The following is a 24596-nucleotide window of genomic DNA, read 5'->3' on the forward strand; positions in this document are numbered from 1 at the left end:
AAAACACCTTCTCAAAACGTGCTGCCATCTGCCTTATTGCAGGGCAGATTCGAGGGTAAACCCTACGTGGAACGAGTCTGCTCCTGCGGCTAGATGGAGGTAGAAACTGTCTCTCATGTCTTTTTACACTGCCATTTCTACAGGAATATACACTCGGCATTTATCACTCCTGTTATACAAAAATCTCCAAATGGGTCCGAACTTCAATGTCTAAAACTCCTGGTAGAGGACAAGGCTCTAGAGATCACGCTAAGGGTGGCCAAATTATGTGTGACTGCCATAAAACTTAGGGAACAAGCTGTACTACCAAAATGATTAAGGTTTTAAATGAAAATTTTAGGTTATATTTTAGTGATCAAGATTTAATATATATTTTTAACTGCCGCTATATCTGAACTGTCTCTGTTATACCCAATTGCAATTCAATGTATTCCTGTTCTGTTTTATGATTTTCCTGATATTGTAAGTGAGCCGGAACTGGTCAGTGACCGTAATAATAAAATTCATTCACACCTTCTCAAATATCAGTACACCTGGCTACAAGACTGAGGAGATCTCCTAGGAGATCTGTCAAAGATGCTTTAGTTGAAATTCCTACATTGCTAAATGACCCTTGTATGATTCTAACTATGGAGAATGGGATAACCCTGCAGTCCTGCCCCTGAAACAGGTTAGACAAATCCAGCATGAAGAAGAAGTGCAATCACATTTGAGTAAAGTCGGACAGGTATTTTGCACAGTGCAGGGGAGAGACAATAACGACCAGTGTTCCTTAGTATGTGCTGTACTATTTAAATGTAGGCAAACTACAAGTTTCTTTTGGCTGGGAATGAGGTAATCTAAAAACACCATCGACACCTCACATACACCAGTACGGGACCGCTCAAATATAGTCGCAGCAGTCAAATATTTCGGCAGCAAGTCAAAACAAATGTGTGAAAAGCCAGGCTGATTTAGCCCATGTTTGCAACAGGGCCCTTCTCCAATAAAATAATAATAATAATAATAATAATAATAATAATAATAATTTATTTATACCCCGCCCATCCAGCTGGGTTTCTCCCGCCACCCTGGGCAGCTTCCAACATAATGCTAAAATACAATAACCTATTAAACATTAAAAGCTTCCCTAAACAGGGCTGCCTTCAGATGTCTTCTAAAAGTTTGGTAGTTGCTTTTCTCTTTGACATCTGGTGGGAGGGCATTCCACAGGACGGGCGCCACTACCGAGAAGGCCCTCTGCCTGGTTCTCTGTAACCTCATTTTTCGCAGTGAGGGAACTGCCAGAAGGCCCTGGGCGCTGGACCTCAGTGTCTGGGCAGAACGATGGGGGTGGAGACGCTCCTTCAGGGATACAGGACCTTTTGCCCCACTGCTTTCAACTCACCACACACACCACTGGGGTGATGAGAGACCAGCACCACTTCATGTAGGGCAGCGGTCGGTAGCCAATCATACGGGCAACATCGTCCATGAAGCGGTCAGCTCCTGCGCGGAAGAGCGAATCAGTTTTGGGCCTCGAGCCAGGCCGTCCCCTCCCGCACCAACCTGAAAAGCGCCCCATTCACAGCGCCCAGATCTCCAGCAGCCTTGGGTGGGGGGGAGCCAAAGCAAGAGTCAAGCAGAGGACTGTGCAGGGAGGGAAAGTGTTTGCTTTTCCTGAAATCTCCTTGCCCCTGTGTCTCCCTTGCCACTTACCATAGACCCAGGCAATCACCACACACTCCCAGAAGGCCTGCCACAGAAGGGTGATCCCGCTGGCTGAATAATTGTCAAACAGTTGAAAGACGTACATGCCGCCCTAGGGTCACATGGCACAGGAAAAGAACCGATTACCGAATACGCGCATTATCCGTGTTGCTTATTATTATTCCAAGTAGAGAAATTCCAGCCATGATGAGGAGTGGGGCTATGGAGACAGGGCCACGGGGACTTGTGTAGACAGTGTATCACACAGAGACACATCACGCACAGAGAGAGAGACACGGGCCCCTCTCTGCAAACAGCATGTCCCAAGCACAGCCAAATGGGCAAGCCTTGAGCTTCTAGCTCTGGCCATTCAGGATGGGACTTGCCAAGGAACTGAAATGGTCCTAACCATTAATGGCTGGAACCTGAATCACGGATACTTCTTTCGACAGGTTGATCATGGGGACATGGGGAAGGTGACAATGCGGTAGTTACCCCATGTCAATGGAATTCCCCTCCCCTGGAACAGTAATTCTCAAACATGGGTCTCCCATTATTGTTGGACTACAACTCCCATCATCCCTACCTAGCAGAACCATTGGTCAGGGAGGATGGGAGACGTAGTCCAACAACAATGGGAGACCCATGTTTGAGAAACACTGTGGCCTGAAGGTTGGCTGGAGTCCTAGCCAGAGCATCTCTTGCATGCAGCGTAATGGCTTTTCTCTTTGGGAAGACATAGGGAGGCTATGGCTCATGAAGCCATGGGTGCTGGTGGTGCGGAGAGGCATTTTTAACTGACTACACCTTCCGAGTAATTCTTATTACCCAGGAGTTTGGACTGTGCCCAGGAGCTTCTGGTGGCCCACCCAGAAAACGAGCCAGCCCCTCCCAGGCAAGCCCATGTAGCACTCACGTTTTGTATAGAAAGGGTTTCTCCCACACATCGGCCTCACCTGAGTCACCATGGAGAGGTCAATGATACAGCAGACAAGGCAGCAAATCGCAGCGGTGATCTCTCTGCGCGGCGAGCCTGCTGCTGGCTGCGGAAACAGGTCTAGGATGCCAGTGATGAAACCCTCCACTCCCACAAACTGGCAGGATGAAATAACATATGAGAGGGAGAGAGAGGTAAACTTGGCACGAGGTGCGGGTCTACGCTCTGCTTAACACAGAGGTGTGGAACCTCAGGACTGAGGTCCAGATGTGGCCCTCCAGGCCTCTCAACCTGGCCCCCGGGACTCTCTCTGGCCCTGCTTTGCACTCTGCACATGCCCTGTGCCCCCTCAGCAGTGCAAACACATGAGCTCCATTTGCATTCAGGTGAACTGGCGAGTGCTGGTTCAGTCTCTTGGGTTCCTCTTTTACTTGCCCTGTGGGCACAACATTACGCTCCCATTTCCATCATGCCATTGTAACCTGCTCCCTATCATCCTTGCTTCGGATGGTATGCCCTCCCTCCCTCCCTCCCTTCCCCCCTCCCTCCCGGCTGCCAACTTCTTAAACACCTCCTCCTCCCACAAACGCCGCCCACTGCTTTCTGCAAGTAAAAGAAGCCGCTTTCCGTCTACGCCAGCCTTTCTCAACCTGTGGGTCCCCAGGTGTCGTTGGACTACAACCCCCATCACCCCTAGCTAGCAAGGCCAGAGCTCAGGGATGATGGGAGTTGTAGTCCAACAACATCTGGGGACCCACAGGTTGAGAACCGCTTCTGTACGCCATTTCTGCATCGTGCCTCCCTCCGCAGTGTGCTCTGCTCAATAAAAAACACGCTCCCCGTGAGTGGCTTACCTGGCTGTCCAGCCCCAGGACCAGAAGCATGAAGAAAAAAAGTGTTGCCCAGAGAGGGGAGAGTGGCATGAGTGTCACAGCTTTGGGGTAGGCAATGAAGGCCAGGCCTGGACCTGCAAGAGACAAAGTGAGTTAAGAGGGGTGTCGGCTGCAGCGATAGCCACCAGTTTGGGGATTGAACGGATTCAGGAAGGACGAGGCTACTCATGTCTACTAGCCGCACCTGTGGCTCTGTTCTACCTCCACTGCCACAAGCATTATGCCTCTGAATACTGGGAAGCACAGGTGAGCAGGGTGATGCTGCGCTCATGTCCAGCTTGCAGGCTTCCTATAGGACGCTGCATGAAGGTGGGCCATTGGCCACATCTAACAGGCTCTTCTTACATTCTCCTAAAATTCTAAGAAGTTACCTAAGCTTAGCATGCAAGAACACACCATTGGCCCGGCCGGTTCTGTTCTTCCTACTCTGATTGGCTGCAGTTCTCCGTGGTCTAGTCAAAGTTCTGCGCTGCTGCTTGAGGTTCTTCTAAATGGAGATGGCATTGAGCCTTGAGGGACACAGGGGAGCTGCCTTCTTCTAAATCAGACCAAAGCTCCATCTAGTTCAGTGCTGTCTACGCTGGCTGGCAGAGGCTCTCCAGGGCTTCAGGCAAGAGCTATTTCCTGGTGCTACCTGGAGGAACCAGGCAGGCTTTGTGCTCTGCCTCCCAGCTATTTTGCACCGATGTGCCACACCTTTTCCTAGGGAAAGGGGGAAATGGGCTGATGAGGTGGGAATCAGAGGAAATCCCCACAGCTGGCGCTCACCTGACTCTGCCACCTGGGAGATGTCCACGCCCTGCTCCGATGCCATGAAGCCCAGGACGGAAAACACCACAAAGCCAGCAAAGAAGCTGGTTGAGCTGTTGATCACAGCCAAGACGTAGGCATCCCTGTAGGGAGGATCAGGCAAGTCAATAGCCACAAGCCCACCCTCCACTCGGACCCAGTGGGTGCCCAGTGCCTTCTCAGTTCACCTCCCTTACAAGAGGTTACAATGCTTGTACCATGTTAGAGGTGCCCAGGGGACCAGCCTGCCTGGAAATCACCCTGCCTTCCCTCTAATAAACCCAGTTGCCCCCTGCGAGGACAGAAATACACTCTGTACATGTTCAAATGTACTCTTGTCACATGTTCTGGGACTGAATCTCACCACTAAGTATAGGTTGAGGGGTTTAAATTAAACCAGAGTTGGCTAGCATTAGATGCTTTTTTGGGGGGGGGACCCAGCATGGGTAAGATTTTTGCATCGCAGATGGCAGCAAGCAGCTGCATTAAACAGTGCACAATATAGGCACTATCCAACTTCTGCTGGAAGGAAACTCCCTCCTGAAGCTCAGCTGCACTGTGCTAAACTCTGGCTGCTGTCACCATGAAGTTAGCATAATAGAATTGTAGAGCTCTACGGTACCCCTGAGGGTCATCTAGTCCAACCCCCTGCATAAAGGGCATCTTAGGACAGTGGTGGTGCATCAAAGGCTTCTAGGTATGTGGGGTAGAAGCTTTTGCCACACTCCACTCCCATATTAACCTCCCCAACTCCATACACTTCCTTGAATGTTGCATTCGAGACAAATTGTGTCTCCATTTAAATTTATTAATTTCCTTATTTTATCCAGATTTCAGAATTTGTATGAGTGCAGAAGATGTCATAGAGCAGGAATTGGTAACCTGTTTGAACTTGAGGGACACATGCAAACAGCGGCTCGATGGTTTGTTTCCTGCCGTTTCCTGCTTCCTGCCAGCTGACGTTGCCAGGGTTTAGAGTGTGTGTGTGTGCAAATGGAACATGACCAGTTTTATCGTGGCCTGATGATCATCAGCTTGTAGTAACGCAGAGGGAGGGGGGCTTTTTCACTGGTGGCATCAGTGCTGCAGAATGACCTCCTTGCTGAAATGTGAGGAGCCCTATCAGCATTGGCATTCTGCCGGCGAACTCTCCCCTGAGCTGAACTAGTGATTTTAATGGAATCGGTTTTTGAGTATTTTCACTATGTATTAAAGTTGTAAGCTGCTTAGAAGACATTTTGGCATATAAGTAGTATATAAATTAATAATACTGATGACAAGGGTGAGGGTGGAGTCTATCCCATGGGTTCGCCCAACATAGAGAAAACAGAGAAGTTTCATGGAAGGAAATATGCATATCTGTGCATATTCTGCACTTACAAGAACGAACAAACAAACAGCAACCCAGACGTCTATGCTAAACGCGACCTAAAATCTGCACCAAGAAAAGCTGAATTCTGTGACCAACTTAAATGATCAGGTCAAGCACATTTGCAGACATTTTCGTCTTGTGTAATTCATTCATCTTCTGCCAGTCATAAAAATGATACTGTATTCCCCCCCAACTCAGTACACACTGCGAGCGCGCGTGCACACACACACACACACACACACACACACACGTGGCTTCTGATGTTTCACCAAGCATTGCCCACACAATTTCAGCCCTGTATTTGTCGCCTTAACTATAAACTTGCTTTTAAAGAGGGAGAGAGGATATGGATATGGTCAGGCTGCTGAATTCTCTGTACAGCACCAAATTCTGTACTTGTGCAGAATAGCAAAACACAGAAAAGGGGAAGCAATAAATGCGTTGGAAGATGACATGCAGGTTGCGGAATGGGGTGTGGCTGGGGACAAGGAGAGAGGTGAGGACCTAGTGGGTGCGGGGTATAGATGCCACTATTTGAAGAAGTCCTAGTAGCATTTTCAAGGCTTTTATTCAAGACCACAGGGGCTAGAAACAAACTCTTGTTTAAATAAAAGCAGTGTCTCCATCAGCATTCAGACAAAGCCAGCAGATTCTACACTTGGGGACTGAAAGCCATGCAGATCTCTTTTTAAGACTACCCGTATGTGGTGTGGGGCCTCACCTGTAGCAGTTGTTGTGGAAGCGGTTGTAGCTGCCAAGTGCGGTCAGGGCTCCCAGCCCGATAGCATATGAGAAGAAGATCTGGGTACCAGCATCAATCCATACCTGGGGTGAGGGGAACAGCCGTGGTATAAACCCCACCAAGTGGGGGGCAGAACTCTTGCTTGCATGACCAGGCCTGGCCTGGCCAGAGGGCAAAGGAGCAGTTAGATGCAAAGGCCTGCCTCCCTGCACACAGATATTGGCTACGGCCTCTGTTTTCCCAGCTGCTTCCCTGTTTGAAACCTTCCACATCCCCTTCTCTCGGTGAATGTGCCATCCCAGTTCTTACCTGAGCGACAGCAAGCTTGGTCCAGTCCGGTTTCAGGTAGTAGATGATGCCATCTAGCGCACCGGGCAGCGTCACACCATGCAAGAGTAACAAGATGAGAACCACGTAGGGGAAGAGTGCAGTGAAATAGACCACCTGCCAAGCAAGGATCTTATTATTATTATTATTATTTAAAAAATTATTAGATTTTCCACAATTATAACAAAAACCACAAAACAGAATGAAACACAAAAACAGAAAGAAAAATACACCAATGAACGAAAAAAGAAAAAAGGAACAATAAACAGATAAACAACAACAACAAACAATTCTTTACAAATCCAACCTTTTAAACATCTTGGTTGACTTCCTCTAGTCCCTCCCTTCTGAGTTTCCTTGTAGTTGAAAGTAACAGCTTTCCAATATCTTTATTAAACTAAAACAATTTCCAATTATAATCCATCTTATTCTCTTTTCTTAATATTCTAAATCCCATTTATTTAATTATAATTCAGTTTAATCCTAGGCCTATTTGTTTCTTTCAAGTCATTTCTAATTTTTTATATTACAATATTTATTCAAATAGTCCTTAAATTTCCTCAAGCAAGGATATTTTTAGGACATCGCCAGCACCCATGGGTGCTGAGTGGCTGCATTCAGATTGGTGGGTTGCAAGGTGTGGATGCCTGGTCTGTAGGAGGAAGGGATGGGGCTCATGTTAAAAAATGTGTCTTTTTTACTGGGAAATAATATATAATGAAATGAAAAGGATGTTTAAAATAACGTTGGGGGGATGGGACCCAGAAGCCTTTCTTCTGCGAATTATAGGGATAAAAGGTAAAGGGACCCCTGACCATTAGGTCCAGTCGTGGCCGACTCTGGGGTTGCGGCGCTCCTCTCGCTTTATTGGCTGAGGGAGCCGGCGTACAGCTTCCGGTTCATGTGGCCAGCATGACAAAGCCGCTTCTGGCGAACCAGAGCAGCGCACGGAAACGCCGTTTACCTTCCCGCCTGAGAGGTACCTACTTATCTACTTGCACTTTGACGTGCTTTCGAACTGCTAGAACTACCTAAATTGTATAGAAATTTATTTATGTGCTCGACTACAGCGGCAAGAATGTTACTTGCCCCAAAATGGAAAGAAGAAGAAGTCCCAGCAAAGGAAGAATGGATACAAAAACTTATGGGATATGCAGAAATGGCGAAACTTACCGGAAGAATAAGAAATCAAGAGAACAAAACTCTTTTTTTTAAATAAAAGAATGGAAATGGTTTATTGAATATTTACAAATAAGTTGTAAACAGATAAAAACACTGGCAGGATTATTGTAATAACCTGCAGCTATGTAAGAGTATATAAATAAAGAAGATAACTAAATGAGCAAGTTAAATTTATTATCTTCTGCATATCCATATTAAGGAACCGCAGAAAGAGGGGGAAGGAAGTCAAGTTTTAAAATGTCAAAATGAATGTAAAATCAGTGAAATGTATATATTTGAAAAGTATAAGTACTTTACTTATTTTTTAAAATGTGTCGTTTTGGCTCAGAGACACACTAGGAAATTATTTGTTGGGCACCACAAAGATGCGCATTTCACAGAAGAAACACTTGTGATGTTCAGAACGCCCATCCCAAAAGGCAACACACACGCACACACACACCCAAAGGAGAAATTAGGGCAACTCTGGTGTCACCTGATACAAGAGCACTGGCCGAATAACCTCTCACTCCCACCCACATAAAGAATTAACGCCAGATGTGATAGGATGCCAGTTGCATTTGCTTGTATTTAACGGTGTTTATGGTATTTTCTTACCATGACTTACGCAACGTTTTTTCCATTCACCACAGCAATTGTATAATGACAGTTACTAGCTAACGTTGTGTGTGGCTGGGTGGGGGTTGGCCTTCCAGCAAACACCAGTGGTGCAACCACCGTCAGAAAATTATTACAAGTCCGAGTGCTACATCGGAAGGAGGAAGTGACAGCGTGTTCTCAGATTCTCTCTTCACCGGGAGTTTTTTTTCGTACAGTTTCTGAACTATAAATAACAAATTTCAGCATTAAGATGCCGATGGATCCGTCATCAGTGACTGTAATGCGCTCCCTGTGTGTTGTTATTGCTAATATACACTTGTTATCAGTGCAGCAGTTATGTAATTTTAGGCTTTAGACTTATTATGGGTTAGCCACCCTGAGCCTGGCTTCGGCTGGGGAGGGCGGGATATAAATAAAATTTATTATTATTATTAGGGAGAGAAAGGGTCTATTTAAGAGGTGGGGGAACCCTTTTCAGCTTGAGGTCCACGTGGCCCCATGGGGAACCTTTAGGGGGCCACATGCCAGTGGTGGGTGGAGCCAGAGGGAATAGTGGGCGGGGCAACAGCTGCATACATGCCGGGCTACATGGCAACCCCACAAAAGGCAGACACACCCATCTCTCCATCCATCAAACAAGAGGCGTTTTCGTCATATTATTACTTAATATGGAGGAATGGTAGTTGAAATTATTGGAGACAAAGTTGATAGGTTTTGGTTAGAGAAAAGCTATTGCTCAAATTCATAAATAGTTAGAGAAGCGCTTTTGGACTTTTTTGTGTAAAAGGAAAATTTTCCTTTTTGTGTAAAAGGAAAATGAGACATTTGGCTGGGAAGATTGGGAAAATATTGTCTAACAGAAAGTAGAATTACTGGATGTCATTCTAGAGTGGATATTTTGAATAATTTCTTTTTTCCCCCAATTTTTTTTTATTGGTTTTCCAAATTTATAGCAAACATAAAAGAAACACATTACAATGTAAAAAAGACAAACAAACATACATTTATCCTAGCTATTATGATCCCACTTTTGATTTCATTGTTAGATGACTTCCTCAAATCCCCCTAGCTGAATTTCCATGTAACTCATTGTAGCAGTTTTCCAGTACTATTTTCAAATAAAATTAACTTAGTCAATTAACATCATTCTTTCTTTTCATTTTCACTTCTATCCATAGTGTTATGCAATTTAACATATGTAACTCCTAAGCCAATTTGGTATTTACAAATAGTTCTACTTATGTTATCTTAGAATATTTAACTAAATACTCCTTAAATCTCTTCCATTCTTCTTGGTACTCCTCCTCTTTCTGTTCGCGGATTCTTCCAGCCAGGTCGGCCAGCTCCAAAAAGTATTTTGAATAATTTCTTTTATGTAACTGACAGGTGGAAAAGTGGAAGTCTTTCCCTCTTTTTCTCCCTTTTATTTTTTTGGTTTTCCTTTGGTGTTTTATTTTCTCTTTCTCTGTTTTTGTTTTTATTTACATTATTTTCTTTTAACTTATTGTAGAATGAAAAAACTGTAATGAAATCTTATTTTTAAAAAACCCCAAGCAGGCATTAGCACTATTCAAGGGCATAATCCAGGCAGCCAAAAGCACTCACAGAGGGCAGACTGCATGGCTGGTGAGTTTTGATGGTCAGATTGAGATGCCTGGATGGGCACATTCAGCCCCCCCAGGTGCCTGAGGCTCCCCACCTGAGGCTGCTTTAGGTGGTATTGTGTATTGTTTACTTCAAAATGTGTTATGGCAGCCCTGCTACATTTGGGGCGCTGTCCTAATGAGCATAGTCCTGAGCATCTGCCCTAAAGTCCTGCCCTGATGCCATAACCAACTTTTTTATACTGTCCCCCACAGTAACATGGACATACACTTTTAAAGAAAGATCCATTACCTTCCCAGTTGACTTGACCCCCTTCCAGATGCAGAAATAGACAATGACCCAAGTCGTGAGCAGGCAGAGGATCAGCTGCCAGCTGAGCTCTCCTGGTTCAGCCAGATCCCCCGAAATCCGCAGCACCTTGTTCCTAAGAGGTGGGTGAGGAAGTGGAGAGGGAAATTAGCAGGGGCCACAGCTTGAGCATGAGGAGGACGAGAAGAAAAACCATTTGCCCCTGTCCTTATCTAGTGCTGACTCTACCATTAGGCATTGCTTAATACTTTGGCCACCTCATGAGAAGAGAAGACTCCCTAGAAAAGACCCTGATATTGGGAAAGATGGAGGGCACAAGGAGAAGGGGACGACAGAGGACGAGATGGTTGGACAGTGTTCTCGAAGCTACCAACACAAGTCTGAACAAACTGCGGGAGGCAGTGGAAGACAGAAGTGCCTGGCGTGCTCTGGTCCATGGGGTCACGAAGAGCCAGACACAACTAAACGACTATTCAAAATATTAAGTGAGTTATAAACAATTTAAACAAACAACTAACTAACTAACTAAATGAAGCACCTCACTTCAGACAGATTTCGGGTACCATTAAAAGGCAGCAAATAGTCAATAATTTTTGTAAATATAATTGATATAATATTTAAAAAAGGGTCCCCGCAATGGGTGTCTTCTTTGTGTTGTTTTTAAATTTATCCGCTGTTATTTTCTGGGCTATTTTTAAAGCTTTTTTAAATTATATTTTGTACATCACCTTGAAATGTGTGCGGAAGGTGAGGAATAAACAATATTAGTAAATAATCAATGTATATAAATCATATACTGTCTTTTTATTAATCACCCTGGAAAGCACTCTTTGAATTTTCCACCTCAGGTGCCAAAATGTGTAGGACCCCCTTCTTGTCTGAACCATTCCTCTCCCTCTCTTTCCGGTCTCCCCTCATTCGTCCCCACCTGACCCTGTGAATTCAGGAACCTTTCCTGCAGGCCCCACACCGCTCCGCCCCCCCCAAGAGACTGACATCCAGATATCCCTTTAGGGAACTAGCACCCACTCACTCCCAGAACTCTATGATGGGTGAACGCTGGTCAGCCAGGTTGCTGCAGTTTCTGGCAGTGCTGTTGTTGTTGGTGCTGTTGTTGTCACAGCCGCCCAGGCCAAAGAGCTCCGTGCACTGGGGTGTGTTCCAGGAGTGGCCGCAGGTGGCCCAGGGCAGGGTTTCCGTCAGCGAGTGCACCAGGTAGAAAAGGCCCCAGACGAGGATCATGATGTAGTAAGAGTTGCAGAAGAAGACAATGACCATAGAGGCCAGGCCCAGGCCTAGGGAGAAACGAGATGGTCAGAGGCTGGCTCAGGGGAAAGTGGAGGAGTCATGCGGTTCTTCCTGAGGGAAGGGCAGCATGTTCAATTCCCACCAAGACCTGGCTTGGGCATGCAGTGAGAATGAAGTGGTAGAGTCCCAGCCTGGTAGAGCAGAATGTACCACTTTACCTTCCAGGTGAGAGATCATATCTTGAATGCTCCCTTACGTGAAAGGAAAGGGAAGACCTCCCTGCAAATAGAAAATAAGCACTGTTTTCCATCTCCTGGTTTTTTGGTTTTTTTTAAAAAAAATAAGGAAGTGGGGTGGCCCCTCACTGACAGCCTCAGATCCATTGAGAGCTGCCTTGCACCAAATTCAGATCGTTGGTGCATCTGCCTCAGTACTGTCCACACTGACTGGCAGCCGCTCTCCCGAATTTCAGGCAGGCCACATCCCCAGGTATCAGACTTGGATACGTCAGGGATTAAACCTGGTACCTTTTGGGTGCCACTGAGCTACAGTCCGTTCTGGCACTTCCAACACCCACAACCTCACTGTGCTACATGCGAAGACTAGGCCTAAGCCCTGCCCAACTCCACCTTCTTCTTCCATGACAACTTTCTGTCTGAGCTGCATAGCTGATAGCAAAGGCGGCATAGACTCTACTGGGGGAGCAGAGATCTGTGCCAGGGAAATCTAGATTCTGCACCATGGGAAACTCAGCTGTATAGCCTACATGTTGTTGGTGCTGTTATTCATTGCCTGCCCTTCGCGCTAAGGTCCCAGGGTGTTACTACAATTAAAACACAACTTTTAAAAACAGTTTAAAGCAACTTTCTGTCACTCACAGAAATAAGGTGGGTCCCGAAAATAAATTATCTCTGTTGAATGGTCTCTTTAAATTTGAAGGTTCATTATTGTTCCACAAGATGTGTATTTCTTTAAGGGCCAGAGCAAATAACGTGACCCAGTTTTACAGCTGTGAAGCAGTATAGAAGGTGCTGTTAAATTATGTTAATTAAGCTGTTGGGTATAGTATATAAAGAGCAGCACCTAGCTCTCTCAGTACCCTGGTGGTTGGGTTGGGGAATGGGTCATGCTTATTGATACAATTAATGTAAAAGGAGTTTTTGTTTTTGTTATTAAAACCGAGCTAAAGTTATTTTGCGTTTCTTGAATATGTGGCCTCCCCAGGAAGCTTTCTGCAGTGCAACTAATCTGCAAATAGCCAACAATCTCATGTGTCAAAAGCCAGGACAAAGAGGTGTGTCTTCATATACAAATGAAGCATCCATTTACCTTTTCTGCACACTTTATTCTGCAAGGCAAGGGGGAGGACAAGACTCTGTCAAAGCCCCGGCTCCTCATTCAGCCCCCAGTCCAGATTCTGAGCTATCACAAGAGACATGGCCCACACGCTTTCAAGCTTCCCGGCACCACGTCCTGAAATAACCTTAAGGGCTTTAAAACTTGCTCTGAATTCTTCATCCAATACATTATTCAATGTGTTGGCAGAATCCTCACAGCCTTGCGGTAGCCCCACGTTACCCTGACTGCTAATGTACGTAGAGGGCTGGATATGAGGCATTTCAGGCCATGCGTCAAAACACATTTACCGATTGCACAGCCGTTGCTGCCAGCCCTTTCGCCTCATCTGCCATGTCCATCTCCTGCCCCTCTCCCAAAAAACCCGGTGTGCTAGTGTAGCCTTATCTATATGTCTGGGAAGCTGCCTTGCTTGCTGGTGTAGGCCCAGCTCTGTAGGCCCAGTCTGGATAGTTAGCTTTGGTGAAGACTTGTCGTTTTCATCCCCCCAAAAGTTTTTGATTGAGTTTCCACTGAAATGAGGCTGCATTTTAATGTTGCATTTTAATCCTGTTTTTTAAGCTGTATTTCAATCAATTGTTTTTATATTTGGTGTTAGCCGCCCTGAGCCCGGTCTTGGCTGGGGAGGGCAGGGTATAAATAAAATTTAATAATAATAATGCACGATGCAACATTGGAGGGGTGGGGAATCGCTGGTGGCTATTATTGAGAATTGACAAAATTGGTGGTAGCAAAAGGGGATTCTCCACTGACAGGCAGACTCAGTCCTGTGTCTACATACGCAGCCCCCACCCCACGCTCTCCATCAAATCAAAGGGAGGAGTCCATCCTCCAAGCAACTGCTTAGTAAAGGCCCTCAGGGAGCCCTCTCTGCTGCTCCTTTTCAGGGCTGTGCTAGTTCTTCCACAGCAAGCACAGAGGTAGTCTGGTTGCACTCCAGCCCCCATCGGCCCCAGCCAGCCACCGGCCCATGTTCAGAGTTGGAGGGAGGTGCAGTGCAACATTTGAAGCGCCACTGATGTTTCCTCATCCTTGGCCTGTCAAAATGGTTGCCAGGCCTTCCAGGGAGGAGTTTCCACATTGAACCAACGAGCCCCCACCCCCAGCCAGGCATCCACCATGGAATCCCCATGCAGACAAGTCGATTTGGGGTCTTCTTCCCTGAAGGGCAAGCCTTGTTTGAGCTGCTCAGCAGGGCTCAAATGATGCACAGGAAGGCTTGCTGAAATCCACACTTCACAGACTCCCCCTGCAAACTGTAACTGCCTCATAACCTTTGAAAGACAGGAGCTTGTCTGGGAGTCTTGTTATAAACTCAAAAAAGCAGATGGTCCCTGCTGGAGTCCCCCGGCCAGCTTAGCCCTCTAAGGCCCGAGGCAAGTGTTCCCAATTGCGCCCCACAGTCTGCATGGGCCTGGCTGAGCGGTGGGCAGCCACAAAAGGGGGCAGCCTTCCACCCAGCCCCTATATAATTCAAGCCATGCCCCAGGTTACATGAGAGCACATTCTTAGAGCCCTTGACGTTTTCCTAAATCTGAATGTTTTTGGGGGGAGGGGGTAAGTTGGTCAGGAAGGGCGACATTATTTCAAGCAAAGATGTCTATTGTTATTGAACCCCTAATACGCCTCTATGTCACGTTGGGGACCCACAGAGCACAAATGGAAAAACCTGTGCTCTGCTAGGAAACTCTCTTGAGCTACCTAAGGCCAGTGTTGGGCCCCTGCAGAGGCCACACCACTTTAAGGGGCCCCACTGCTCCCCATGGGCTCTCTCCCTCTGCAGGGCTGTATGGATTGGGCCCAGAAGCAAGGAGGTAGGCACACTGCAGGTATCTCTTGGGCCTAGTGCACTCAAAAGCCTGAAGCCGGCCCTGAGAATATGCCTTTTCCCTGGCAGCAACTCCTAAGTGGCTCCTAAGCATAGCTGCTTATTATGCGGTTCACATTCCAAGACTTTTTACCTTTGAAGAGTGGGGCGATGTTCCAGGCAGAGATCCCACCTTGCTTCATAAACTGCCCAAGGGCCACCTCCAGGAAGAAGACGGGGATCCCTCCGACAAAGACGATTAGTAGATACGGAATCAGGAACACACCTGTGCAGAAATCGGGAGTCAGCCCTGTCGCTGTTAGAAGCACTGCGGAGGGGTATGAGAGACGGGGCCTTTTTGGTGGTGACCCCTTAAAACTCTGGAAACCCCTCCCAGGACAGTTCTGTCATCCTCACTCTCTTTTTGTGTGTGTTTGATGCCTGCATAGAGGACCATACTCCTATCCCCACTTATCTAGGAGTAAGCCTCCTTCCGAGTAGCCATGGTTAGTCTTCTGCTCTGTTTTGAATCTTTCGCTCTCTGCTGCTGTCATCTTAATTGCACATAAACTGTGCCATTCCCCCACCCCCACCCCCGCTTTTAAATCATCTCATTGTTAAGATATTTTTAGAGGGTTTATTTTTGGTGAGCTGGTTTGAGTATAAATTGTACAGAACAGTGAAGGGAAACAACCCAATTAAATGAATAAATTAAATAAAAAGTAGCTGGTCTGGCTCAGCAGTTTCATACGGATGCTAGGAGAACTGTGGATCCAAAGGAGTCAGATCCTGAGAGTCTTCCCCATTTCCATAGAATTATAGGGTTGGGAGGGACCCCAAGGGTCATCTAGTCCAACCCCTGTAATGCAGGAATCACGGCTTTCTCTCCCTTGTTGTTCACCAACTTGCTATTCAGGCTGGGGTGGGGATGTTGATCCCTAGCTCCTGCTTACTTCTGCAATGGGTTCTTGTACATTTAGGAGCATCTATCTAACCTCTCTAGCCCAGCACTGTCAACACTAATTTGCAGCAGTTCTCCAGCATTCCAGACAAAAGGAAAATGTCCTACGAGGATGCACAAAATATTGAATCTGAGACCTTCTGTAGGCAAAGAAGATTCCCTGCCCTCAAGCTAAGTAAGGCTCAGTTTTACAGCACGAAGCCATCAGAAGCAGCATACAAGACACACAAACGCAGGTTCTGAAAACAAAGAAACTCTAAAAACAGTAAAACCTGCTTTACCCATTCTAAAAACAATGTCAAGAATTCTTAAAAATATATATGTAATTTTGTATATTGTTATTTCCCCAGTGTATATCCTTACTTGTTGGTTTTTGCTTCTTCCCTGCTCTGGGATTGAAAATATTCAACGGAGAGCATGTTACAAATACTTCCAATCAATCAACCCGCCAGAACAAAGTCTCAGTAAGAAGAAGAAGAGTTTGGATTTGATATCCCGCTTTATCACTACCCGAAGGAGTCTCAAAGCGGCTCACATTCTCCTTTTCCCTTCCTCCCCCACAACAAACACTCTGTGAGGTGAGTGAGGCTGAGAGACTTCAGAGATGTGTGACTAGCCCAAGGTCACCCAGCAGCTGCATGTGGAGGAGCGGAGACGCGAACCCGGTTCACCAGATTACAAGTCTACTGCTCCTAACCACTACACCACACTGGCTTTCTAAGGACCAGTCATCATCTAACCACCTCCAGGTAAGCTTTCTGCAAGCAAAATCGGGATGAATGCTCAACAAACAGGTTGACAGGAGGAGCCCTGTTTGCATGTGAGCTTCTAGCACTGAAGGCATTCCCTGGCATCCACTGCAAGCAATCCTTTCTTGAGCATCTGCTTCTGTGTCCTAGAAACTGAATCCTATGGACACAAACCAGTGGACAAGGCCTGGGACCCAGTATTTATACTGCTCCGTTTTCAAGTGAATTCCCCATGGCTAACATCCACGGACCCAGCGGCCTTTAAAGGTGGTTTGTTTCACTCTGCTAGTTCTGTAGTCACATGGCCTTGATTTTATCTCCTCTATGTTATTCCCCCCATTGGCTATTTTCAATGCAGGTTATACATAAACCCAGTTTGAATTGCGTTGCTCACTACGTGGATCGAATAAATCAGCGGGGGCACAGAATGATTCATCTGAAGATTTCCATAGCAGTTTTGCATCTGTGGGTAGGGATGCCTGCTATACTTTCAGACACTGCCGTGTTTTCCCCCTCTTTCTTGTGTTACAAAACATTTTGAAAGAAAAGCATCCCAGACCGTTCGGCTCGGCAGCACAGAATCCGCTTGCAAAATCTGCCAATGCCGGTCAGAGGATTCCGGTTCGCTCATCTGGTCTCAATGAACCGAGACTAATCTTCCCACCCGGCTAAGGTTTGAGAAGCCAATGAGTGACCACAGCAGCTCCTTCGCTTTCCCCTCCTTCCCACCCTCTGGAACATCATGTGATGCTGCACACACACTTCCTCAGCTGGGTATGTGGGTTATGCTTTTCCCAGTGGCCACGAGAGTGAGTACAGGACGGAAGGAAAGCCATTAAGGTCCCACATGGAGGAATAAGAGCAGAAAGGAGCAGGAGCACCGCAATTCAGAATCCAGGACTGAATCAGAAGGCTCAGCTAAGGAATCTGATTTCAGCACTGGGTCTAAGAGAAGCAGAGCAACAATACAGACTGATGCCTCTGAGAATGTGCAGAGTTATCCCAGTTTTCCATTTCCACATGGAATGAAAAGTAAGGTTCTCAGGAAAAAGAGGGATGTCAGGCTAGAGGAACCACTACTGCTCCGATCAGCTTTGACTGGTCATGCTGGTCAGGGCTGCTTGAGTCCTGTAACAACTGGAGAAGCAGAGGTTTCCCATCTCTGGGCCAGAGCCTGGCAATTCTTGGAGAGTTAGAAGCAATTTGAAAGAAAGAGTTTTGCTCAAAAGTATATGCATGTGTCTCACTTTTTTCTTCTCTGATAAAAGGATTTTGTAGAGTGGGTTTTTTTAAAAAAAAAAAGTTTCCAGATCTGACAGTGGGATAAAGTCAATCGAGTCACTTTCTTACCTCTTAAAAATGACTGTTTGTCTCCAGCCTTTCTTACTTAACCAGGTCCCAATTAGAAATAATGCATGGTTAGGGATTAGGCACATTTCAGGGATGGTGCAAAATTTTGCAGCTGCAAAAGTCACAATCCGAGGGTATATGTTGACTGGGCAGGTGGGGCTGCAGCTGATGCTCGTTCTACTCAGAGTAGATCCACTGAAGTTAATAGATGTGACTAACTTCGCTTCATTAATTTCAACAGGTCTACTCTGAACAGAACTTGGCTGGATATAGCCCCATGATTATTTACCAAGTGGTAGCTTAGCACACTGCTAACGGTGCATGGAACTAGTTAGGCTGTGAGCATATTCACAGGCAGAAGAGAGAATGTTGTCATGCTCCTCGCCGTCTCCCTCGGGAAGTTGTGGGCTCTCCTTACTAAGCAGAGGTTGGATGGTCATTTGTCATGGATGCTTTAGCTGAGATCCCTGCATTGCAGGGGGCTGGACTAGATAGCCCTTGGGGTCCCTTCCAACAGTTCTATGATTCGATGCAGCTTCTGTGTCAAGTTCAAGCACATGATAAAATGCACATGGTAAAATGAAAAAGGAATGGGAGTGCCTAAATGAATACCTTAAAAGCCAAGATTCGAGGAGAGAAATCTGGCCGAGTCTGGAATAACCTTGTGAAGTGAAAGGATAAGAAAGAGGGATTTATATCTAGATGCTAGGATAGAGATGATAAGGAAAACAGGAAGACACAATGAGAGGTAAAGGAGGTGCTATGGGATTGGTGGAAGTCAATGTTTATTTTTCTTTTTTAGTGTTTATATTATTAATTCGTAAGATTTGGATTTGTGGGGTTTTTTGTATGCTTGTTTTTGTGTTTTGTTATTTTTCATTGTTTGTTTGTGTGTGTGTGTGTGTGTGTGTGTGTGTGTGTGTGGAGAATACTAATAAAAGTAATAATTAATAAAAAAATTAAAAATCCCACACACCACTTGCTACTGACAGACCTCACACATATTTGTATACTTGCGGTGGTCTTCTGCCACTTAGGGATGAAAAAAAATTCTCATCTGCATTGACCCAGGCTAACCAGAAGTGAACAGAAGAAGCTACCCACAAAATGCGACAGGACACAGAATAGGGAAGCTGATGTTATGGCCATAGGAGCAGCAAAAAATGGGTTAGGTACTACAGGGCAGCAGGATGATTTTGCTCCTTGCAAGTCAATAGAAGCTGCCTCTTCCCAGATCAGCTCCAAGTTCAAATTCTTCCTCCAAAAAAGTGTGTCCATTTTCAGAGAGCAGTCTTCTCGCGCTCAGTTTAGACACCCGCTCTCACCCACCAAACCTGGTCCCCCGTGCGGCCACCTCCTCACCTCCTCCATTCTTGTAGCAGAGGTATGGGAAGCGCCAGACGTTGCCCAGCCCCACAGCAAAGCCAACACAGGACATGATGAAATCCATCTGCCGGGTCCAGGTCTCCCGCTCAGGAACGGGCAGCTTCCCGGGGCCCATGGGTACCACCAGAGGGGCAGTGATAGCTCCCCCTTCATGGCTGGACTCTGCTGTGCCACCAGTCGCCTCGGCACCCTCTGCCTCAGCCAGCTCTGAGCACCCACTGCCCTCTGTCGAGGCAAAGAACAAAGGATTAGTCAAATCAGTCAGTAGGTGCAGGGCATCAAGCCAGCTTTTGAACAATCTCAATCTATGGCTGAAAAGGAAAATTAACCTGAGCTTCCTCCTTTTGAGCACATCTCCTTAATTCCGGTTTCCTACTTTTTGCCACCCAACTTTCACATTTATCTCTGCCACCAACAGGACTAGAAACTTAAAATTTCAGCAAGAAACAGAACCTGGAAGGTTCAGGAGCCATCTGAAAGAATGTACTCCTCCACTTTTTCTTTTCCAGAAATGTATTGTTTCGTTTTTGGCATACAAATACCAGTAAACAGTACAGTACGTAACGCACGACAAATAAACAAAAAGACATGAGCAATTTAGTATCAAAGAAAGTAACATTTTTGTGGCTTGTCCTTGTTTAGTAGTTATTTTCTTCGCAGGCTGTAAATCGCCTAGTTTTTATTCATTATACAAATGGACAGCAGCGCTTGCTTTTACCCTGGGAGAGAGACTTCAGGGAGGAAACCTAATGATCCACGGAAGCTCACCCTTTCCTGAGTGTCATTTGCAAGATCACTTACTATGGGTTAGTTATACCTTAGCAACCTTCAGCCGTACCCAGCGAGTTGCTCATGGATAACACTGCATCAGCCTGGAGCAAGGTCTGGAGTGCCGCACAGCTTAAGGTCCTGTGCTGCTAAACATCTTTATAAACAGCTTGGGCGAAAGAGTAGCTTATCAAATCAGCGTATGGCACAAAGAACGGAGGAGAAGCTAATGCCCTAAAAGTCAGAGACCTCAGCAGGCTGGAACGCCGGGCCAAATCCAACAGGATGAAATGCAATAGAAATTCAATAGAAATAGGTACTAAGAATCAATAAGCAAAAATACAGGATTGGGGCTGGGTGAGGTTGGTGGGTTTGAGAAAAGAGACCTAGCTTTGTATCAACGCAGCTGGAAAGGATTTACCGTATTTTTCGCTCTATAAGACGCACCAGACCACAAGACGCACCTAGTTTTTGGAGGAGGAAAACAAGAAAAAAAATATTCTGAATCCCAGAAGCCAGAACAGCAAGAGGGATCGCTGCACAGCAAAAGCAGCGATCCCTCTTGCTGTTCTGGCTTCTGGGATAGCTGTGCAGCCTGCATTCGCTCCATAAGACGCACACACATTTCCCCTTACTTTTTAGGAGGGAAAAAGTGAGTCTTATAGAGCAAAAAAATACGGTAAGCATCTTAGATTATTGTGAGCTAAGCATGAGCCAGCGGTGAGATACAGCGGCGTAAAAAGCGAATGCATTCACATAGGCTGCATTAACAGATCACGAGGAGCAATAGTTCTACTCTTAGTCTGCACTGGTCTGACTGTGCCTAAAATACAGTTCTGGGTGCCACATTGTAAGACAGACATTGGTCAGTGGAAAGGGTGACCAAGAAAAACACAAGGGGTCCTGGAAACAAAGAAGAATGGCTGAAAAAAGTTGGGTAAGTTTATAACCTGGAGAAGAGAAGACTCCACAAGACATGATGGCCATCTTCGAATATCTAAAAGGCTGCCCCACAGAAGTTGGAAGGAATTTGCTCTCTGTCGCTCCAGAGGGCAGGACCAGAACCAACCAGTGTTAACTGCCAGGAAGCAGAATTCAGCTAAAAGAGTTAGGAGCAACGAACTGGCGAAAGCTGTTCAACAATGGAACAGTCCACCTTGGGAGGTGGGTGGGCTCTCCTCCGATGGAGGCAATGAAGCAGAGGCTGGACACCCACCTGTTAGGGACGCAGTGGTTGCATCCAGGTATTGCAGGTCCCGCGTGGAGCAGAGAGAGCTGAACTAAGTCTACAGCTTGTGACATTTTGGTGCCTCTAACTGCTGCCTTAGAACATCTGGGTGCTGCAGCATCACCTGGGTAGTGCACCACCCTAAACCCTGCCCCAATCCTTTTCATACAGAGTTACAGTTGATGTAAGGATTCTAATCACTGTTAATAGATGCCACAGTTAATAGTTGTCACTGTGGCCAACCAGAAACCTGTGGGAAACCCACAAGCAGGACCAAGAGCACCAGAGCACCTTCTCCTGAGGGTTCCAGCAGTGGGGAAAATGACTCCCCCTAATGCTATGGAGCCTCTTGCTTCCCTGGCCTGGCCAGGGCAGGAGTGGCCCTCGTTTCCCAGGTGGAAAATCAATGCCTCAGCCTGTGCCAAGGAGCTAGCTTGGCATCACTGCCTGCTCTTTGAGGCCCATCTCTGCTTTCTCGTTTCTTCGAGCGCCAAGTACTTCAGATACACTTGGGCAGCTTAACGAAGGCAGGAATTTTCCAGGCCTACCTTTTATATAATGAGCAAAACCCTTTAAAGCGGGCGGGGGGGGGGGAGAGAGAGAGAGAGAAAACACACACAAAAACCCACCCTCTCTCATTCTGGAGTCCTAGTTTCGACGTCACAATGCAGGGTGGTGAGTCACCCACTAGGCAGCGGTGCTGAATCCACACATTCATACACATGCAGAAGGAGTCACAGGAACCCGCACATCAGGAATCACGCTCACAATGGGTTTGCACACACACACACACACACTGAAGTGTACACCGTGCTGTTGCACATGGTGGTTTCCATTTCCCCCACCCCCAATGAGCTGCGGGATCTGTGGGATCCCTTTTTCCTTCTTTCTTTCTGAAGCCACTGAAAATAAAGGCTGCGTACGCTCCATATACGCAAAGCACATTTAAAGCACACTATTTCACCCCAAATAATCGTGGGAACCGCACTTTACCTCTTGGGCATATAATTCCCAGGGCCCACTGCAGTTCCCAGGATTTTGGGGGACTGCGCTTTGAATGTGTGGTGTGTACGCAGCCGAAGAGAGTTCGCCGGCTCCTCTCCCTTTCCTTCTAGCCAGCAAAGAAGTGCCATGCCAGAGACAAAGCTCATAGGAGAAACGTGGGGGTCTGCACTGGAAAGGGTGTTTTTCAGCACCATCGTAACTCTCGCTGTCGCTCAACGGACAACCCAAATTCCTCAAAGAAAACAACCTCGCCCTGGGGAAAGCCCTGAAAATCTCCTTTTGTGTTGAGCAGCCTCCGCAAAACCAGGGTGGAGGGTGGGGATGACCCGTTTTCAACAGCAACAACAACAAAAAGCCCCCGGGAAGAGACAAGAGTTGTGAGCAGAGCAAAGCAGCAAACAACAGCCCAGACACAAAGCCCCTTTTCCTCGTTGTCTGGCTTCCCTCCCCCCACAGCCAACATGCATCCAAGGCCCTGGCATGTGACGGAGCTAATCCTCCCCACTTGTGGGGCTGGGGCTGCCGTGGACACCCTTTGCCTACCCCCCTCCCTCGCCTGGGTACAGATCAGCCACTTAGTTGGCACCACTCACGGGCATTCTCTTGGGCAATGCTACGAAGAGCACATGCTTTCTCAATAAAAAGGAATGAGGGCAGGGAGGAGGTGATTGGAGGTTGATGGTTGCACACAAAACAATCTTGTTTTCTCTCACACAAATGTACACACACACACACCTTCTGCTCCAGCTGAGTTGTTGCCTTATAAGGGGCTGATGGAGAGAAACCTCCAAGTTCTTCTTTTTGCCAGCTGCCCTCGTCTTGGAGAACCAGCCTACACGAACCTAAGAAGAACCCTGCTGGATCAGGGCCAGTGGCGCATCTAGTCCAGCACACTGTTTTCCCAGGGGCCAACCAGACTCCCCTTATGGGGAACCCGCAAGTGGGATAACTGCTTGGGACATGTGGGCATTCAGTGCCAAATGGCAACTGTAGTGCACTGTTGGTTAAAGGTGGGTCACAGGACAGCAGCTCCACCACCACAGAAATATGTGGTATAAAGAGAAATTTAACAATAAGAAATCGGTCTCCAAATGCACGTTCCGGTTAAAGGGGTCTGAAAAAGCTGGAGGCTGCTGCTGCTGCTGCTTTAGACTACACGCCCTGAGTCCATAGCCCATTGACTCCACATGAGTTCCCCTGGAATACTCACCCTCCCGGTTCTGTATTCAAAAGAAGCCCTAACTCTGATTAAACCTCCTGCCGCCACTCCTGCCTTCCAAAGGAGAGGGGGAAATAATGAAGAAAGGGAGAGAGCCATAAAGTACATAAAGTGTGTGCCCCGGGCACAGCACGGAAAGCCGCAAAGCACAGGGCATCCTGGCAGAGAGAGGCAATGAGCAGGAACACGTTGGCAGAGACAGGACGTACTTCTGGCACAAGGCGGCGGGGCAAAAGGCGGATACAGCCCAGCTGCTTGAACCCATCCATCTCAGGAGGCTCGGTGATGGCAGCATTTGAAAGCAGAGTCTATTGTACTAAGTCTCAGTCCGGAGTCGAGACGGGGCGCTGCTCTGTTCACAGTGATGCACAGTGATGCTTCGCAGGTGGCATGCCGCCGGGCTGCTACTTACCTGAGCCCACCCACAGCAGGAAGCCAGGTGGGAGAAACCCCCCACCCCGGAATGCAAGCCGGCCCTACTCCCGATGCCAAGCCGGCGCTTACCTGAGCAGGTCTCGGTGGGCACTGGAGCCATTGGCACACTGGGCTAGCGGGCAGGAGGCTGAGACGGGTGTCGGGTGTCGGGAAAGCTGGCTCCGGGTCTTGGGAGGGGATCTCGGCGCGGTCTCAGAAGCAATCCACAAAGCACTTGAAGGTGAGACGGAAGAACCTCATTGATGGGGATTTACACCAGGGAAACGGGCTGGGGCGGGCGAGGGTCTGGGCAGGGCCTGGAGCTCAGAACCAGGCGGCGCGGGCAGCGCTGAGACGACGCTCCATCGCTCAGCTCCGGCAGCGAGGCTTCTGGCTCTTGGCAGCAGAGGCGCAGCAGAGAAAGGCAGCAGCCGCGGCGACTCCGGTTTGGCCCCCGCCCCGCTCGCGCCTCATTGGCCCGCCGCTGCTGGCATCAGGCCTGCCGCTTGCATGTCGGGAGATGGAGTCCGGGGTGGCGCTCGGGTACCCTGGAAATGCAGGGAGATGATGGAGGCGAGCAGGTGCAGCAGTGGGCAGGGTGGAGCCCGAGAGAGAGAGAGAGAGAGCAGGGCCTGGATTCTGCAAGCGCAGGAGCGAAAG

The 24596-nt window shown here is 47.4% G+C and overlaps 1 protein-coding gene and 1 long non-coding RNA gene across 5 annotated transcripts in view; one reads left to right on the top strand and one right to left on the bottom strand.

The window, feature by feature from the left end:
- LOC307209225 overlaps window positions 1–17156 on the top strand; it is a 247000-nt gene extending 229844 nt beyond the window's left edge. The window contains exon 3 of the long non-coding RNA XR_013835443.1: window positions 16643–17156. This is a non-coding gene — a long non-coding RNA (uncharacterized lncRNA). The remainder of the gene's footprint in view (window positions 1–16642) is intronic.
- LOC307208467 (sodium- and chloride-dependent creatine transporter 1-like) overlaps window positions 1–24315 on the bottom strand; it is a 29921-nt gene extending 5606 nt beyond the window's left edge. The window contains exons 1-12 of one of the 4 annotated variants that reach the window (XM_079963060.1): window positions 24027–24315; window positions 19279–19527; window positions 15011–15142; window positions 11479–11740; window positions 10428–10560; window positions 6732–6866; window positions 6402–6505; window positions 4288–4412; window positions 3481–3593; window positions 2646–2783; window positions 1699–1801; window positions 1388–1488 (exon numbers count right to left, since the gene is read on the bottom strand). In XM_079963060.1, the coding sequence (XP_079819186.1) occupies window positions 1388–1488; window positions 1699–1801; window positions 2646–2783; window positions 3481–3593; window positions 4288–4412; window positions 6402–6505; window positions 6732–6866; window positions 10428–10560; window positions 11479–11740; window positions 15011–15142; window positions 19279–19527; window positions 24027–24057 (1626 nt within the window). In that variant the 5' untranslated portion in view covers window positions 24058–24315. Of the gene's footprint in view, window positions 1–1387; window positions 1489–1698; window positions 1802–2645; window positions 2784–3480; window positions 3594–4287; window positions 4413–6401; window positions 6506–6731; window positions 6867–10427; window positions 10561–11478; window positions 11741–15010; window positions 15143–19278; window positions 19528–21020; window positions 21141–21286; window positions 21306–21927; window positions 21953–24026 lie in introns of those variants that run through there. The other 3 variants (XM_079963061.1, XM_079963062.1, XM_079963059.1) reach the window with 3 other exon arrangements.
- Between the last annotated feature and the right edge of the window lie 281 nt (window positions 24316–24596).

Source organism: Podarcis cretensis, assembly GCF_951804945.1.
Source record: "Podarcis cretensis genome assembly, chromosome: 2".
Lineage (NCBI taxonomy): Eukaryota > Metazoa > Chordata > Lepidosauria > Squamata > Lacertidae > Podarcis > Podarcis cretensis.